The following is a 20,469-nucleotide window of genomic DNA, read 5'->3' as shown; positions in this document are numbered from 1 at the left end:
TCGAACTCAGCACTGCCTTCCTAACCTGCAATCTTCTTCCTGACCTCTCCGCCCCCACCTCCACTCCGGCCTATCACCCTCACCTTGACCTCCCTCCACCTATCGCATTTCCAACGCCCCTCCCCCAAGTCCCTCCTCCCTACCTTTTATCTTAGCCTGCTGGACACACTTTCCTCATTCCTGAAGAAGGGCTTATGCCCGAAACGTCGATTCTCCTGTTCCTTGGATGCTGCCTGACCTGCTGCGCTTTTCCAGCAACACATTTTCAGTTACTAGTCTGGAGCTACAAGTGTCAGTGCTCGGTTCACAACTGTTGACAATCTGCAGCAATGATTTCTTTGCATGGAGCAATTATGATAATTCCAAATTTGCTGCTGACAGGACTGTCTGGGAATTGAGGCATTGTGAGCAGGATTGTGGCATGGCAGATAGAAAGTAATGGGGATAAACATGAAGTTCAAAGAAAACAGAAAGACAGACTGTTTCTTAAATGGTGTGATGTTGGGAACTGCTGACATCCAAAGAGACCTGGATATCCTTGGTCGCCAGTCACTAAAAGTTAGTAAGCAATTAGCAAGTTAAATTGTATATTAACGTTCATTGTAAGGAGATTTGAGTACAGGAGTAAAGACATCTTAATGGAGCTGGAGCCTAGGCAAGACTGCACCTGAAGTATTGTGCATGATTTTGGTTCCCATATTTATAACGTTACACAGAGGGAGTGCAATGCAGGTTTCCCAGATTAATCCCAGGATGAGAAGACCAAGTTTGAATTTCCTCAAATTTTTGAGGAAAGAATGAGATTCCAGATATTCATCTGCCATGGTGGGATTTGAACCCAGGTCGCTGGAACATTACTTGGGTCTCTGCGTTAACAGTCCAGTGATAACACCATTCGGCCATCACTTCCCCACATAGATAGGATGTTCCCCGAGTGGTGAGTCTAAAATCAGAGGGTACACCTCCGGATGAGGAGCAGAATACAGAGGAATCTCTTCACTCAAAGGCTGGTGAATCTTTGCATTGCTCTACCCAGAAGGCTGGGGAAGCTCAATGATTATGTTCAGTCAATGCATTTCTGAAGACTAGTGACATCAAGGGATATGGAGATAGTCTGGGTAGGTGGCATTGAGTTAGATGATCAGTCATGATCAAAATGAATGGCTAGCCACCACAACGGGCTGAGTGGCCTCCTCCTGAGAAAGTATAGTGAACTTCATGCTTATGCACATTACATTCTATCTGCCATGACGTAGCCTATTCACTCAGCCTGCCTGATTGCAACAGATCTATGGCAACTCAAAGATACTTTGAAACGATAGTCAAATCGGCAGAGGTAGAACAATCTGGCTGTCGACGCAAAGATAGCAAATGTGTAAAAGGAGCAACAGTTGGCGTGGGTTTCTCTGACAATTCTGCCACAAACCTCCCAATAGCCTTCATTGCTCAGGACCCAGTAAGATCCCTCCCCTGATTTCTGAACATCTGTTTTAAGCATTGAATGATAAGCGCGTCCCCAACGTAAAAGAGGAAATAAGCTAGTCAGGAACAGACCTTGCAACCTCTTGTGGAAAAACTTGTTTTTCTGATTTTCATTGGGGAAATGTTTTTGAATGATAGCAATGTTAGTAAAGAAATTCTCAGTCCCCACCACCTCCCAGCCACAGAAAACCCAGGTTTTTCAAACCTATCACAAAATGACCACAGATAGCCAGATTCTATGACCACAAGTGGGATAGACTTCGAATCGTTCTTCAATGCTACAGCAATAGGCCACCACACCAATACATGAAGATCTGGAAGGTTCGGTCTTAACATTCACCTCTTGTATTTTACAAAGAGATACCTGGGACACAGTTCGACATGAAAGCAGAAGTACAACCCAAGTACACAAGGTTAGGTAATTTCCAAAACGATTCAAGGCATGTTTTCTGTGGCTGGGAGGTGGTCGGGACTGAGAATGTTTTTACTAACATTGGGGAAATGTTTTTGAATGATAGCAATAAAAATCAGAAAAACAAGTTTTTCCACAAGAGGTTGCAAGGTCTGTTCCTGACTAGCTTATTTCCTCTTTTACGTTGGGGACGCGCTTATCATTCAATGCTTAAAACAGATGTTCAGAAATCAGGGGAGGGATCTTACTGGGTCCTGAGCAATGAAGGCTATTGGGAGGTTTGTGGCAGAATTGTCAGAAAAACCCACGCCAACTGTTGCTCCTTTTACACATTTGCTGAGCGGCATTACGAGATCTTCAGTGGGCAGTAGCGAGTTGATTTGATTTATTTATTGTCACATGTATTTTGTTCCAAAATACAGTGAAGTGTGTTGTATAGAGTCGTCCTCTCCGGCAGCAATTAACAGGGATTATTGCTTGTTGAATGACTGACTAACATCACAACTCTGCTCACTAATATTCTGTTTCCTATTTCACCAAACATGCCAAATTATCTCCATGTGAAAAACTCTCAACAAGAAAACCAGAATGGATTCATGGTAAATTTAGCTCACCCTTTGGTCCAAAGAATTCCATGTTGGACCACCAGGTACCAACATCTCAGGACATGTTCCATGGGCACCCTACATTCATGGGCTTTGGCGTTCAAGTGCCAGCCTCATGGCATAACTCTGAGCCACTGAAGAGGACATTTCGGTACTTCAATGCTGCAATAGCAACTGCCATTGTAATGCTGGATAAAGGACACCGTGTGCTCAGAGACATGCACCCAGCTCAGAAACTGGAATCCCCAGAGCCTTCACTGACTGTCATCATGTCTACCCACTCTGAGCCTAACTGGATTCTCACTGCATCCCTGCCTTGCGTTGCCTTTTTTCACTTTGTCCCATCATCTAGAGATACGAGGTTTGAATACTTTCATCTTGCTTTGCCCATTTAGCACAGAAGTAAATCCAGGAAGTTCCTCGTGGTGGTCAGCAGGCCTCAGTCAAGTCAAGGGGCACAGCCTTTGGTCTGGGGGAGAGTCTTAGTGCTGTTAGGCAAGGGCAGCCTCCAATACCAGTCCAGGGGTTTGGACATGGTCACTCAGCCAGTTGGCACAGTCACAGTCAGGATAGTCTTCAGTTAAGAGGTGAGGAGCTGAATGTTGGGTCGCCCAACACCCAGGCAGACTCTTCTGCCTGTTGTGGGTTCTGAAAAAAGAGTAAGGCAGGTATTATGGGAGATGAAAGTGGGTGGCAAAGCTTTTACCTTTGGTGCAAGTGGTGTTCTGAGTGAGTGAATAGGCAATACAGAGGGCAGGTAGGTTTAGTGGTGTTAGGAGTTGGGCTGGATGATAGTGTTTGAGGGAAGATGTTGCTGGTCATAACGAGAGTGGTTGAGCCTTGTTGAGAGGTGAGTAAAGTCGCAGAGATGGAGCAAATAAGGTATTGGAAAGAACCCAGTGCTACTCAAATTGGCAGAGCAAAGAAGGACATTGACTTCCTCCAAGGTAGCTGAGACTGCACTGGCCTGGTGGCATCATTTGGTGTCAATGCCTCCATTTCGTATCCTGAGGGAAGAGGACACCCAGCCTGTGTACCATCCTGTCCAGCTGGACATCCATGTCCCTGCCTTCAAAGCAGGGCAACAATTTCCCCATCTACCATGTCGGAGGTAAACATCACAAACCGTGCAGGGCACCTCTGGACTGAGAGTGCTTGCCCAGCTACACAATGGCCTTTCAAAGATGGCACCAGTGCAAGGAATACTGGTTTATTCCAGTGAGTGGTCATTTGTTCTGGGTACTGCACATGGCTAGATGGTGCTAGAATCAGGCAAGAGGGACGGCATAGGGACAGGGTAGATGGGTATAGTAAAATACGATGAAAAAACTTGTTAAGCCTCGTGGCTAAAAGAATTCCTCCAAAAACAACTCAATGCAACTTACACTTAGCCAAAAAAAAAGAGAAGTAAGGTTCAGCCCCATGTTTCTGAACCATGGAGCAGATTGTAATTTGGGGAAAAGTGATGGACAGAGAATGGGGATCTATAAACCAACAGGGTCAAAGCTGACAAACCATTGTTGCCTCCTCCCAGCAGGTATTGGATTCCCAAATCTCATAAAAGGATTCTGACAAGAACTCCACCTCAAAGCTGACCGGAATTAGAAAGGCATCACATATCAGTTCACCAATAAAGGTTCACAGAAACAGAAAATGGCAAATTGAGGGTGGGCTGGGAGGAAAATACAATTAATAGTAGGGGCCTAGATAGTGCTGTAGAACAGAGAGATCTAGGCGTTCAGGTACATAATTCTCTGATATTTGTGTTACAGGTATACAGGGTGGTTAAGGTGTCACTTAGCATGCTTGTCTTCATTGCTCAGACTTCTGAGTCCAGGAGTTGGGACATCATGTTGAGTTTGTACAAGATGTTGGTGAGGCCACTTTTGTGTCAAATTCTGGTCACCCTGTTGTAGGAAGGATATTATTAAACTGGAGAGGGTTCAAAAAAGATTTATCAGGATGTTGCTGGAAATGGAAAGTTAGAGTTATAAAGATAGGCTTAATAGGCTGGGATTTTTCTTCACTGGGGTGTCTTTTCCCTATGGTGGGGGAGATCAAAACTAGGTGAGAGGAGGAAGATTTAAAAATAACATGAGGGGCAACTTTTTTTTAAAGACACGGAGTGGTTACTGTGTGGAATGAACTGCCAGAGGAAGTGGTTCAAATGAGTACAGTTACAACGCTTAAAAGACATTTTTATATGAATAGGAAAGGTTGGGAGGGTATGGGCCAAGCATAGGTAGGTGGGACTAGTTTGGTTTGGGAACATGGTCAGCATGGACTGGTTGGACCGAAGAGTCTGTTTCCGTGCTGTCTGACTCTATGGCCAGTCAGGATTGGAGTTGCACCTTGGGGCAAGGGTTTGCCAGCTTATCCTCATGAAACAAGGAAGGAGCAGGAGTGCTACTCCTGGCCCACAGGAATTCCACTCAATCACTTTTCCCACAGTTGGCTGCTTCTGCCCATTCCCAAGACTGGCTTGTCGGGATTCGATCCTTGTAGATTAAGAAATTAAAATACTTGGGCAAGGTCATGAGTGTAATTGGACTGTGACTTTAAGTTGCAAGTTAGGCTCTCAACTGCCTGCATTTGGAGTCCTGGCCAATTTCAGTGGGTGGACATTGAATGATAACAGGTAAGAGCAGGCATCTTGTGTTGTGTGAATTTTGTCCAAGAGATTGGGTTCAAAACAGACTGGTCTAGGAGAAAGCAAACCGGAGAACCTCAAGCTTTGGTGTCTTTGTAACACTGCTCATTACATGTTGTGATTAAATACCACAATACAGGGTAATCAGAGATCATTCTGGTGTTACATTATTGAAAGACAATTCCATAAACCCAACTACACTAATTGGTCTACTCGCATGCTACATGTTACTAACATTCATATCGCTAGACTGCACACTTCAGCCTATCACTGTTTTACCCTCTCCTCTCCTCCTTGCCTTAATCATGCCCACACTGTGCTATTTATGCCCACTGAAGAGCAGCTCACTGATGTCATCGTAAAGTCACTCCACACTGTTATACAACAGGGTTTACACAAACTGTTGTGCCAGTGCAGATGACTTTAAACATTTCCAAGCTCCATTTCCACTGAGCAGAGGGGTTGAACATATATCCCAATGACCAACACTGCCCCCCCCCCAACCCCCACCCCCATCCCCCCACACCAAAATGCAACATGTTCTTTCAATCTCATTAATGGGGGCAAGCAAAGGGAGACCTAAATTCTCCAGGTTTTTTTGTTGAAAAGGTAATTCCCTCACACCCTGGTCACCAGCCTTTATGACGGGGACAACTTATTTGTTAACAGTTTGCACTTGGAAGAGTTTACATTTCTCTCATTAGTCACACTTTGCATTATTATTCACTGGCAGCTCAGGGTGGTTACATCCTTCCCCATACAGAATGCAGACCTTTATTAGAAAGCTGGAGTCTCCACAAATTATTACTGATAAAGACAGAGCTCAATTGAACTTCTAAAGAGCATCTAGTGGAAACAGTGCATAGGGAACAGCGGAATTACAAATTAAATATTAGGGTCATAAAAGTGGAGTTATTTGGTAAAAGTACAGAGAGATTTACCTGACTCTGACAGCTGCTGAAACTTAAAATTTGGGAACTGAGAACCTGCAATACAAGGTGTGACCTTCAATTGTTTCTGACCATAGATGGTGAGGGAACTCAAAAAATCTACGAGTTCTTCCATGGATTTTTCTTCTTGTTTCTCCAGTTCCTTATCGCACCTAATGAGGGAGTAAAGTTCAAATCAGAATTGATCATCTTGAAACAAAATACAAAGATCTAAGCTGCTGGTGAGAGATTTTTATTGGGGTTTTGAATACAAACAAACAGAGGGAGCTACTACAGTTGCAAAACACCTTTTCTCTCTATTCCTTTGTCTGAAACCCCTCTCTAAGTTTGACCATTGAAAACTCCACAGAAGGCACGATTGACACAAATGGAGAGTTCTTAATTATGAGTCTGAAAGTACATTGCTGTCTCTAGAAAAAGAGAATTCAGTTAGCCTAACTGATCCAAAGTGAAACTCAAAACTAATACAACGTATTTGATAAGTGACTTCCACCACAGACTGGCTTTTTAACGATCTGTATTTTTCACAGAATTTAGTTGGCTAAAGTTCTTTTCAGATAACTCTCCATAGGGTTTTAAGTATTTTAAAGGTTTGAATGGAGGGGCGTGAAAATTTCACATGAAGGGCAATTTAATGATACTGTGGCTTTAAGAAGTGTATTTTGTTCATTTTTGCTTAAGGAGAGGTTCTAAGGTAGAAATGATGAGCAGTCTAACAGAGCCAATACAGTAAACAGCTGGTGAAGCCTTGGATTTTTTTCAAAAAGTTGGAACAATAGAAGCAGCCTGAATGGGTGGATCAAGGTCTCACAGAACCCAGAGTTTTAGGTTTCAGTTTATAGCAGCAGGGTTAGAAGCTGCAGTAAATCTCTCCCAGCTGCTACACTCTCTGAATTTTTCTTGCTGCTTTTTCCCTCCCGGGCTGCTGGAGTTGCATGCGAGACAATCTGTTTTCTGAACTTGTCTTTTGCCAAGGGTATGTTTATAGAATGGAACAATTGATTAGTAATAGTTAATATATCTATTATTCTGTTAAGATTTCCAATCCAGTTAAGTTATTCCAATTCCTTCTTTCTTTTGTTGTATTTTAACTATAATGAATAAATGTGTTGTTTTAAATCCAATAGTTTGACCAATCGAATTACATCTGGGACACAATGCCTTACATTCACCTTTAAAACAAGAAAAAGTTAGAGTCTAAAATAGAAGTTGCTGGAAAAGCTCAGCAGATCTGGCAGCACCTGTGAAGAGAAATCTCTGAGGAGCTTACACATTAACTTTGATTTCTCTGCTGAGCTTTTCCAACAATTTCTGTTTTTGTTTCTGATTTGCAGTGTCCGCAGTTCTTTCAGGTTTTTTTAAAGTTAGGGTCTAGATTATCTTAATATTTTGAGGGGGTTTGGTCTGGTCCACAACACAACTGAATAGTTTTGTGCATGGTTGAGGACGCTTTATTTTTGCAATGCACTAGTTTTTTAATGGTTACCTTGAGCAGTATGGCTGAATGGTTTTGGATGCAGAGCCATATTCAGCCATATAACTGGCAGGATCACTGCCCTTTTAAACTTAAATCTTGTTGAGGTCAGCACAGAAATGTGAATCAGCTCACCCCTCCCAAGTTGGTCATCATAGATTGGGTAGATATACTTACCCAAGGAGCAGGTTGGTTAACAGTTGATAACCATCAGCACTTTCAAAATCAGCGAATAAGTCTGGAGAAACTTGATAAGAGTCTTTCACAAAGCAAAGCACGTGGACTGCTGCTTGAGCTGCCTCATACACCGATGACTTGTCTGCCATTGCAGACAAATTCTGAATGCACTTCTTTATACATTCACTGTCTGTATAAAATACAAATCTATTAGCTTTTCATGCCACATATAACACATAGAAGTTATACATCAGCAAAAGATGCAATGTTTAATTCACTAACGATTCTTTGGAAGGTGAGGACTGCAGATGCGAGAGATCAGAGTCGAAAAATGTGGCACTGGAAAAACACAGCAGGTCAGGCAGCATCCGAGGAGCAGGAGAGTCGATGTTTCAGGCATAAGACCTTCATCAGGATGATTCATCACTGGACTATTGATCCACAGGCCCAACTAATATTTTGGGCACCTGGATTCAAATCCCAGCCTGGCAAAAGGATGGATTTTGAATTCAATGAAAGTCTGGAATTGAGAAACTAACGATGACCATGAAACCACTGTCAATTGTCGGAAAATGCCATCTGGTTCTCTAATGTCCTTTAGAGAAGGAAATGGCCATCCTTACCTGGTCTGGCCTACATATGACTCCAGACCCACAGCAAGGTGGTTGACTCTTAACTGCCTCTGGGCAATTAGGGATGGGCAGCAAATGCTGGCCTAACAATGATGCTTTCGTCCCATGAATTAATTTTTAAACAACTGATACCACCCATCCAGCAACCAGTTGTTCACTTGACAACAATCCACTGGTTGGTTTGCTCCAAGATATCTCACCTTTAACATTTAACTTATTTGTAACAACTTGTACCCGAATTACCCATTAAACCCACAGCAGAAAATTAAGTTTGGCTTGGTGTACCCTTTTCACAAAACAGCAATCATCAGTGATTGACTGCCAATCTCTCCAGTCCAGAAAACTAACTTTTCAGGGTATCAAGTCTCCTTTCTACAAGTGGTGAATCGTTATTGGAGATTTTAAAAATGTCACATATTTAATAACAGTTCTGTTTTTGCCATCTTACTTTACTGTCTTTTAATCCAGTCTCTCCCTTTATTTCTCTCTTTGTACTAGATTTGACATTGAATTCTCTCACTCAAATTCACCCTCACCAATGACTCCTTTTCTTTATTTCTCACTTGTTCAATCACAAAACACAGCACCAGGTTAGAGTCCAACAGATTTATTTGAAATCACAAGTTTTCAAAGCGTTAGCCCTTCACCTCACGAAGGAGCTCCGAAAGTTTGTGATTTCAGATAAACTGGTTGGACTATAACCTGGTGTCGTATGAATTCTGACTTTGTCCATCCCAGTCCAACACCAGCACCTCCACATCCTTAAATCACATGAGTCAACAGGATTGCTAGAACAAAGCTGGGGGCCTCAGATATAAGGCAATCATTCGTAATTCTGACAGAACATTTAAAAGAAACATCATTGTGCAAAGAGCACTTAAAATATGGAACTCGCTCCCATGGGAGTTATCGAAGCAAAATTCACAGATGCACTTAAGATGAAGTTCAGCAAATGTGTAAGCAGGGTGGGAGCAAACGTTATGCTGACAGAGTTAGGAGGAGAAGGGTGGGAGGTGGTTCATGTGAAGTATAACCCCTGACACGGATGAATTTGGCTGAAGGGCTTCTCTTGGCTGCACGCTCGATATAATTCAACAGACATTCTCAACTCTGAATATGCTTGATGTATAATGGTATTAGGACTCGACAGGAGAAACGCAGGAAGAATGTTCTTGATGACGAAAGAGTCCAGAACCAGGGATACGGGATAAGCCATAAGAGGTCAGGAGAAAGTTCTTGCCTCAATGTTGAAGCTGTGGAATTCTCTGCACAGAAAGTGGATGAGGACAAAACATTGGATGCTTTCAAGAAGGTTCCAGATATTAATCTGAGGGCTAAAGGGATCAAAGGGTATGGGGACAAAGCAGGAACTTGGTACAGATTGGATGATCAGCCATGAATAGTGGAGTAGACTCAAAGGGCTGAATGGCCTCCTCCTATTCCTTTTTTCTCTCTATCCATAGAAAAAGAGTCAGAGGCTCTGCTGTTCGATAATTGACATCAAAGCTAAGTCCCATGAGAGGTGCAGGCATGGGGAGATGATTGGCCCAGTGACATTGTGTTTGACAGACAGATATCTACACACTGCATCAAAGATTTACAACTGTTTTACTCTTTAACTATAGTTCAACACAAGGAGCAGTTTCACCTTTCTCTCTTGGATCTTTCACTTATCGAGAATCCAACACTCTCACTGGGGACAAACCCCAACTCTTTCTAAAACTTCTTTTAAAAGATTAAACCACAAACACGTCACCTTGGTCACTAATTATATTAACCTATTATACACACTGCCCACCAAGTTCATGAATAACAAAAAGGAACGATGGAGGAGATTAAATTAAAATGGTGTTGGAGGGGGGAACCCTACCTTTTTTTTAGCTCCGTAACATTGCATTTTTATGTTTCAGTGAGAGAAATCTTGTTAAAACTGATCTACTAATCCAAATTGCAGTCTGGGATCTGACATATTGAGTAATAATATCAGTTGAGATCATCATTTTCAGATATACGATCACTGGAGGTTTTCAGACTAGGATTGATAGATTTTTATTAGTGAAGATATCAGAGTTTATGGATAGGGACTGGTAAAAGGAAATAAAATCCAGGTCAACCATGGCCAATGAGACTGGTAAAGCAGACATGAAACAGCTGAGTGACTGGTTAGAGTGGAATGAACTGCCAGAGGAAGGGCAGCACGGTGGTTCAGTGGTTAGCACCGCTGCCTCACAGCACCAGGGACCCAGATTAGATTCCAGCCTTAAGAAACTGTCTGCATGGAGCTTGCTCAGTTTCCCCATGTCTGTGTGGGTTTCCTCCAGGTGCTCTGGTATCCTCCCACAGTCCAAAAATGTGCAGGTTAAGTGGATTGGTTATGCTAAATTGCCTGGAGCATCCAGAGATGTGTAGGTCAGGTAGTTAGCCATGGGATATGCAGGGTTACAGAGACTGGGTAGAGGGTTGAGTCTGGGTGAGACGTTGTTCGGAGGGTCAGTGAGACTTGATGGGCTGAATGGCCTGTTTCCACGCTTTAGGAGTTCTATGAAGTGGTGGATGTGGGTACAGTTACAACATTTAAAAGACATTTGGATAAGTTCATGAAGAGGAAAGGTTTGGAGGGATATGGGCCAAGTGCAGGCAGGTGGGACTAGTTTAGTTTGGGATTATGGTCGGCATGGACTGGTTGGACCGAAGGGTCTGTTTCTGTGCTGTGTGGCTGCTTGCCTTTTTGAACCAGATATGAATCTCGCATGGACCAGAACATCCCAAGCACTGATCCCAGCTACTAAAGCAGCTCCTTCCAATGCTACAAAAGGCTGGAGATACAGACCATAAATTTTCCATTTAATCCCTGTGCAGAATCCCGATCCAGAATCTAGAAATCTCACACATGCATAGCATTGTGTTTCATCAGTTTTTTTGTGTATTTTATTTTTTTTTTTATTTGCTCCAGAGCTACATAGGCATGATACTGGTTTCTAAATCAGAAACTGGTTTATAGAGCGCTGTTTTCACATTGCCCTGAAAGTACAAAATGTTCTGCTCCATGCTTCCAGGAGTTTCTCAGATCACTTTAGCTCTGAGTCAACTTAAGCTTCACCAATCAAGCAGAGTGTGTCTGACTAAGAAACACGGGTGCCTTTAAAGGTCAAAGTATTTTTTTTCCTTAGGAACCGCCAATTCACCCATGTCACTCAAATTTAAATTAACAAATTACATGCTCTCTTCACCCGAGGTAATGAAACCATAACAAAAGGGAAGGGCAGGGAATGGAGGAAAGGTTAAGTTGGAAGTGGACCTCAGCTTATTATTTTTCCTGTAAAGTCACCACCATATCATGCTGCTCATTCAAAGAACAATTCACAAACGTGGCCCATCAGGGGCAGAGGAACAATAACAAAGAGGGGAGTGTAAAGAAAGATGGGAGGGGGGGAACCTAAATTAAAATGGAGTGGGAGGGGGACAAACCCACCCCTCATATCTTGTAATCGATTATTCATAGATGTTATTACATATCTGTGGAGGAGATTGGACTTGAACTCAGGCCACCTAGCTCAGAGAAAAGGCCAACACCAGATATTTTCCGATCAACGTGCTCAGAAACTTTACTACCCAGCTACAGGGTCGTTGGAACAGGCTCCGCTGAGCATCACCTGCTATCGATTAACATCCTGCTCTACTCTACGGTTTCAGGTGACACAGTAGCAGTGTCCCTGCCTCTCAGCCAAGAGGCTGGGGTTTAACTCCCATCTGATCTATCACTGAACAGGTTGACTGAAAATCTCCTGCTTTATCCTTAAAGGGACCTGCATTTCCAACTACCATAACAATCCAAGCCAACACTGCATGGATGAGGATTCACAGTAGCTGGTAGACAGTAAATTCCAAATAGTAAATCTAAAATAGAGTCTCAGTAACAGTGTCCACAAAACTACCATTGATTGTTGTAGGAACCCAATTGATTCAATTACATCCTTTGGGGAGGGAAGTCTGGTGTCCTTATTTGGTCTTGCCTACATGTGATTCCAGGCCCACTGCAACATGGTTGACTCTCTCTAAAATGGCCCAGCGAGACAAACACCAAGGACAGCTAGGGGTGAGCAACAAACATTTGCCTTTCCAGTGATGCCCATACCTCATGAAGTTAAAAAAAAACATCGGTAAGGAAAGACAATAGAGTCACTAATATATTTTGACTCTCTGAACAAAATCAAACTTCGATGAGACATTCATCAGAAATTGGGACTCCACTTATAGTCACTTTTTATGCAAGAGTAAACATAAATAAAACACAAGTTTTATTTGTTAAACAATTCCTAGAAATATATGTATTATCGTCATAATAGTCATAAATAAAAGTGTGCACGCACCGTGTAAGTATCTGACAATATTTTTAGTTGGTGTTTTTGAGATGGCCTTCAGCACATGACCTGTATATGTTCTCCAGGATGAGTTGCACTGATCCCACTGGGAGGCCACTGCTAAAATCAGACACCTGAGGTCATTGGTTTGCACCATTGCCTCTACAGCAGAGACCTGGCTGCACAAATGCAGCATGATCTGAAAGAAAGCAAGCAAAGTCAATTACACATTTCAGAATCATAGAAGGTATAAAAGCAAAAGATGCATCTTAACTACAGATATTCAAGTGTGCGTTCTTTTGTCAAGCATGGCTACTGAAGGAATAGAAACCGCAGCTCACCATGAACTTACAAAACAAGCAAAGAAGAACTGTAATGTAGAACTGTTAGCTTTTGTCTTTATTTATTTCTCTATCTTTGGACCTAATCTATTTTAGTACCGAAGATAGCGCAATGTTTCGTGACATTGTACACTTTTCAGTGTACTGTACTTTTGTACACATGACAATAAAACTTAATTCTAATTCAAATTCTAAATGTCACTTTTCACCGCACTCCTGTATTTTTGTACTTGAATACACATGACAATAAACTCAATTCTAATTCTAAATGTCAGTTTGTGTGCAGTCATATTGGACTTAATTAGTTTGTACACATCAGACAACATCTTTGGTGGTGCAATACCAGTCCTGTAGTTTTCTCTAGTCTTCATCGATTATAGTTTGATTTTATATTCAGATTGTGGTTAGCCAAACGTTTTTCAGGATTAGGAGTGATTATATGGGATTGTCGAGGAGAGAGTTCCATAAACAAAACTGTCCATCTTCTTAAACTAAATGCCAAACTCAAATTTTCCCAACTACTTGAAACAAAAAATATAATAGATTTTCAAGACTTACTTCCAGACAGAGTCATAGACAGTCCTACAGCACTGGCCCTTTGGAACAAACTGGTCCATACCAACCAAAATGTCCACCTACACTAGTTGACGAATATTGTAAATTTGCCACATGAATTATTTGTTTAAATACTTTGTGCTTGTCCCTTTTTTCAGAATTAAGAAATGTGATCCTCCATAATTAACAGCCCAATAGCAAAAACTCACAACTTGAGGTAACACAGAGAGAGAGTTTCCACCTTCACAGTGTGTGCACTGACGTTAATGGTCTCGAGTGGGTACCAATCCACAATGCCCATTATATGCCAGGTGCTGCCTTGAAAAGCTGGCCCTTTAAAGCTTCTGAATATTAAAAAAAAATTGAAAACTGGCACTAAAATGGACATTTCCAACTGGGAAAGTGAAGATAGGAAATCCTACATAGAAATGTTTCAAACTAACAGCAACACAGACACCAATTCCAGACCAGGTTTCAATAGGAGAACCAGTTTTAACTCCTCGTTCATACAGACCAGGTGAAGATGGCAGTGTTAAGTATACTGTGGGAAGCTGAGAGGTTGGTTAGCTCAGTTGGTTGGACAGCTAGTTTTCAAGGCAGAGTGATGCCAACTGGAGTTCCCGCACCAGCTGAGGATACCATGAAGATAACCTTTTCAACCTCTCCTCCTGCCTGAGGCATGATGACCCTTAGCTTAAACCACCACCAGTCGTCTCTCTCTCTCTCGCTCTCTCTCTCTCTCTAATGAGAGAGCAGTCCTCTGGGACTATGGAGACTTTACCTTTACCTTTACCTTTATTTTAAATATACAATGTACAAAGCTGCAGGGACTGAATTACAAAGTAAAAGCATGCGGATATTTTATCTTTTGTCTCTTCTGAATGTAATTTCTTCACTATATAAGCAATATAAACCTTTCCAGTTGGCAATGAATTGAAGGCGTAAGGGTAATTGCAACTTACATGGGTTACAGTTTCCTGAAATATTGTGCTGCTATCCTGTGTCTGTGATTCCATTGTTCCAGACCCTCGTTTGGATGAGAAAGCAAAAAGGTGCAGACATTTTAAAAGAATTAAGTTCAGTCCTGTTTTCACAATACATCTCAGTGTTTCCTAAAGATAGAAGAGGGGGGGACAAGAAAAATCAGGAATATTTATGTTACTGGGTGAAGGATGTTTCATTTTATGTTATTCTGCATTATTGAGCATATACTGGAGTTGGACAATTCTGGCTGATTAAATATTAATTATTGACCCCCTCAAAGGCCAGCATATCCTTCCTTATTTCTGACCTCAAACCTGATTACAACGATCCAAATGCAGTCTGTTTAAAATCTAATACAGCCTCAGCAGTACATCACTGCTCTTAAATTCTAGCCCTTTTGAAAGGAATGCTTACATTGCATTTGCCTTCCTTATAGCCAACTGAATCTGCATATTAACCTTAAGAAAATCTGAACTAGGATTCCTAAGTCCTTTTATGCTTCAGATTTCTGAAGCCACTTAGAAAATAGCCCATGTCTCTATTTGTCCTAACAAAGTGCATGACCTCACACTTTCCCACATTGTATTCCATCTGGCACTTCTTTGCCCTGTCTCCTAGCCTGTCCAAGTCCCTCTGCAGCCTCTCCACTACCTCAACACTACCTGTTCCTTCACCTATCTCTGTGTCATCTATAAACTGAACAATAATGTCCTCAGTTTCTTAAGCCAGATCATTAATGTATAATGTGACCAGTTGTGGTCCCAACACTTTGAACCCCTTCAGAACTACACTGGTCACTAGCAGCCATCCTGAAAAAGACCCCTTTAACCCCACACTCTGCCTTCTGCCAATCCTCTATCCAGGCCAGCACCTTATCCTGAACACAATGGACTCATCTTATTTAGCAGCCTCCTCTTTTGCAGCATGTTAAATGCCTTCTGGGAATCCAAATAGATCACATTCGTTAGCTCATGTCTAAATTGCTTCTTAATTCCTCAAAGATTTCTCATGGATTTGCCAGGTATGACTTCCCTTTGACGAAGCAGTGCTGACTCGGCCTTATTTTACCACGCACTTCAAAATACTCCGCAATCTCACCTTTAATAACGGCCTCTAAAATCTTACCAACCAATTTGATTTCTGACCTGAGTCTCATGTTTTCTACATTTTATTTGTGGTAATTGCAACCATAAGTTGATTTTGAAATAATGATTACTTTTGTCTGTACTTCTTAATATCTCTTCTACCTAGTCCTCCTTCATTTGCTGCGACTTACTTGTAACAGTTGCATTGTTGGACTCGAAACCAGTAATCCAGGCATTTCAATCCTGCCATTGCACTTTGAGAATTTTAATTAAATTGAAAGCAAACAGCTCTGATTAATAACATCTTTAAAAAAGTAGATTACATGTAATTATCCTCTGAAATCAAACCTGCAATGGCTCAAGAAGCCAGGGGCATAACTTGGGATGGACATAAATGCTAGCAATGCCCAGCTTCCAAAAAGCTAATAAATAAAACGGGAAAGTTCAAGATTTGTGAACCATTCCTCTGATAATGCTGATCTTTAAAGTAATTGCCAACACATTTCAACTGTTCTATATTAAAAACATTGCACAGGGCTTGTAAAAGCATGATAAAAACACATGTCAAATAAAATGCAACTCAGTAATACACTTCCTTCGTACACTGCCTCCAGAGTTGAAAGCTATAAATCTTAATCGAGACCTGGTTCAAGTTGAAAGCTCACATATAATCAGGAGGAGATATTTCTCAATTAGTTGCTTCATGTGGAATTTCGCCATCGTTAAACTGACAGCCCAAGGATACAGATATTATCACCAGCATCTAACAAATGAGTGATGAGCACCTCCTATAGGTTGGCAAAAGAGCTACACCATCAACACATTCTTTCTGTTAAAAGAAAACCAGAATGTATGCTACACTTTTTGGCAGCTCCTCAAAGCCTCTCCTGCCTGGTTTGAAGCCAGAAATACCACCGAATACAAAGGAGATAATATCACAGCAGGAAATAAAGCTACCGGACAAACAGAATACTATCACTGTTCCTTTTGCCTCGTTATTCCACTAACATTATTTCATGGATTTGTGTGTGACTTGCATTTCTTCATTTTTAAACAAAGCATTTAGAGTGTAATAGGGCTGTAAGCTTTGGCTGGTATGCGCTGCAGTACACCTGGCCTTTAATTTTGCTTGTACTGTTCAAATATGTTTCCCAACAACAACATGTGCAGGATATGTACTTCCTGAATAATGGCGTTAGCTTCTTTATCAAGGGAAGATAGGAGAAGCTGACAGATAAATGGAGTTGGGACCACAACCAGATCAGTCACAATCATATCAAATGGCAGAGCAGGCTCGATGGGCTGATTGGCCTAATCTTGCTCCTCAGTCCAATGTTTCTACAATAAGTACCATCAAAACACCATTACAACTGTGTCCTTTTTATTACATGCGCACACCACCCATCCTTCAGGAGACACTTCCCAATTTAGAGACTTGATTCATGCAACACCTTTCATGTCCCAAAGGACCACTTCTGAAGTATAGCCGTTGCTACTTTGTAGGTAAACAGGGGGCTCACAGTCCACTGGTTGATTCCATAAACAGCAATAAAGAAAAACTGACTAGTTAAGTTAAATGCAGTGCAAACAGAGTTAAATATTGGCCAGAGGCACTGGGAGAAATGTAATGTGATATTTTATGTTCATCTTAATGGACAGATGGCCTGAAGGTTACCACTTTTCTCCTCTAAAGCAGCCTCTCCAACAATTCTGCACTCTTACAGAACTGCGCTATAGCAACAGCTTTAAATATGTGTTCAAGTCCTAAATGGGGCCTGAACCCTAATTTTCTGGTTCAGAAGCTAACATCTTCATGAAATGCAAGTGCACAAATGGGAAGCACCATTCTCAATATAAACACCTCTATCATTTCAATCCCAGAGTATTTAATCTTTAGTTATCTAATAAAAGAATGATTTGCATTTAAATAGCAGCTTTCAGAGCTTCAGGACACCCTAAAGCACCTTACAGCTAACAAAGTACTTTTGCAGTTCTTACTGATTTTGGGTGAAGATAAATCTTGTCCATGACACTAAGAAACATGTCCTGCTTCTCCTCAAAATAATACCAAGCTGAAGGTCCTTTATTTGATGTCTCGATAAACCTCAAAGACAGAACACCAACAATGCTACATTCAAGTATTAATCTAGATTCTGTGCTCGGGTTGGGACTCAAACTTCCAACCTTGTGATTTTGAGGCAAAAGTGGTTCGAACGAAGCCACAGCCAACAAGTTGGTATTTTTAGTTCAACCACTGAGTTACCTTTCAATGAAAAACATTTTGACTGCTCATCACTAACTGATGTAATTTTATAACAAATAAACTTATCCAGCAAATGAACCTGAAGGCAAACATATACTCTAACTTGTTATGGATTTACATAAAAGGCATAACATGATCAAAAAGTGTAGTGCTGGAAAAGTACAGCCAGTCAGGCAGCATTCGAGGAGCAGGAGATTTGACGTTTCAAACATAAGCTCTTCATCAGCTAGTCATTCCTGATGAAGAGCTTATGCTCAAAACGTCGACTCTCCTGCTCCTTGGATGCTGGTTGACCTGCTGTGCTTTTCCAGCACCACATTTTTTGACTGATCTCCAGCATGTGCAGTCGTCACTTTCTCCCATAAAAGGCCGAACAATGAAGTATGAACTTTTGTTATGAAGAATCACTCGAATAGGACTTCCCCATAAAAATAAACACAGTAATAAGTTCACTTTTCCACTTACTGAGTCAGCTACTGTTAATAGATGAATAGTTTTCAGTAACTGCCAGCCCTCACTGCTTCCCACATCTTGGTTCCATTGAAGGAACTCCTCAACAATCGATCGTGCTTCATCTGTCACAGGAAAATTATTTTTAATTATTAAATACTGTATCACTTGAATGAATATTTGGTGTGTTTCCAAAAATCAACAGACTTTCCCCTTATAAAAGATGAGAGTAGGAAGCTTTGCAGAGTTTCTATTTAGTTGAAACTTTATTGCTGGAACAGCACAGCAGGTCAGGCAGCATCCAGGGAACAGGAGATTCGACGTTTCGGGCACAGGCCCTTCTTCAGGAATGACTCATTCCTGAAGAAGGGCCTGTGCCCGAAACGTCGAATCTCCTGTTCCCTGGATGCTGCCTGACCTGCTGTGCTGTTCCAGCAATAAAGTTTCAACTTTGATCTCCAGCATCTGCAGACCTCACTTTCTCCTCGAAGAGTTTCTATTTAACAAAGAGGACGTAAACTCTCAAACATTGATTAAGCAAATTTTGACATGTCATCAGTTGTTAAAAATCAATTGCGACTGTATCAGATTTTAAACACTGATGGGGCTGTGACCAGACCAGGTTTGCAGGAATCCATATAATACCGACAAGGATTAATACCTACAGTACAACATCCATGTTAAAAATGAAACAGGTGTTTATAAACCACCACACATTGAGGATTACCACCTTTCTGTGGCAAAACTGTGGTGGTTTATAAACTTTTATAGGTTGGCATAAAAGCTATTGACTGGCAAATTCTATCTTGCACTTTCCTATTCACTGGCAAGCTTCACTCTAAGGATATTGGAATAAATCAACTCTTCTGAAATAGTGTGTCCAATTCGCGGTATGGCATTTCAGGTTGGATGTGAAGGCTACCAGGAAAGTGCAAGGAAGGCTTAGGAGAATGGTTCCAGGGATGAAGAACATCAATTACTTGGAGAGAATGGAGAAGTCAGAATTGTTCTTCAGTGAGTACGGGAAGGTGAGAGAAAATTTGAAAGACACATTCAAAAATCAAGAGGGGTCTGGACAGAGGAGATGGACACAATCTGTTTCTATTGGGCCAATATCAAAATCCAGAGGATACATATTTAAAGCGACTGAAAGAAGAACTAAAGAGAAAACTTGCTTTTTTTTAAAAAAAGCACTCAGCAAGTGCTTACAATCTCATATGCCTGGCAGGATAATGGGGAAGATTAAATTGTAACTTTCAGAAGGGAAATAAGGAGGGACAAAATGAAGGGCAACAACAAAGGCAGGGGAGTAGGGTTAGCTAAACTGGTCTTGCAGAGAGCCAGCACCGGTTTGACAGGCTGAATGCTCTCCTTCTGATTCGATTTATTATTGTGACAAGTACCTAAGTGCAGCAAAAAGTTTTGTTTTGCGGGCAGTATAGGCAGATCATAACATACAAAGAACGCAGAGTGAGTGAACAGAGTGAGCAATACGAATTTATGGCTGCAAAGAAGGTGCACAAAAAGCAAGATCAACATTAGATTTGAAACTCGAGAGGTCTGTTCAGCAGTCTAATATCAGCGGGGAAGAAGCTGCTCTTGAACATGTTGGTACGTGTGTTTACGTTTTTGTATCTTCTGCCTGACAGAAGAAGTTGGAAGATTTTATAGCTAGGGTGGAAGGGGTCTTTGATGACATTCTGTGCGATGACATTCCATGATTCTAAGAATTATGTCTATTTAATTGGAGACCAAGCAAGGCACCTCATTCACCATGAAATACTGGGCCTCATCAATCAGACCTTTCCCCACGAGAAACCATTTGGCCGTAGGCATTCCTGCCAGGCCCCATGTGATAGCAGTTCCCCTTTTGTAAATTAATTGACATATAGACACCAATGAGAAACAATCAAAAATAAAGTGACAACATACTTTGTAGAATGCCATTAAATTCCTGTCACTCTTGTTTTTAAATGTTGCACTAGAATTATAATGCCCTGTTTCCATTATTTTGAACAGTTTGTTACAATGTGTTCCTTTCTTCATTA

General features: G+C 41.4%; 1 protein-coding gene across 3 annotated transcripts in view; it reads right to left on the bottom strand.

Moving 5' to 3' along the window:
- Positions 1–20,469, bottom strand: part of wdfy4 (WDFY family member 4) — a 318,819-nt gene that overhangs the window by 279,409 nt on the left and 18,941 nt on the right. For all 3 annotated transcript variants that reach the window (XM_043678828.1, XM_043678827.1, XM_043678830.1), the window contains exons 4-8: positions 18,437–18,546; positions 14,602–14,751; positions 12,753–12,942; positions 7,751–7,940; positions 6,091–6,251 (exon numbers count right to left, since the gene is read on the bottom strand). In XM_043678828.1, the coding sequence (XP_043534763.1) occupies positions 6,091–6,251; positions 7,751–7,940; positions 12,753–12,942; positions 14,602–14,751; positions 18,437–18,546 (801 nt within the window). The remainder of the gene's footprint in view (positions 1–6,090; positions 6,252–7,750; positions 7,941–12,752; positions 12,943–14,601; positions 14,752–18,436; positions 18,547–20,469) is intronic.

Source organism: Chiloscyllium plagiosum, chromosome 38 (genome assembly GCF_004010195.1).
Source record: "Chiloscyllium plagiosum isolate BGI_BamShark_2017 chromosome 38, ASM401019v2, whole genome shotgun sequence".
NCBI classification, from domain to species: Eukaryota; Metazoa; Chordata; class Chondrichthyes; order Orectolobiformes; family Hemiscylliidae; genus Chiloscyllium; species Chiloscyllium plagiosum.
The sequence above is the reverse complement of the archived record's forward strand: the minus strand, read 5'-3'. Positions and strand labels throughout refer to the sequence as shown.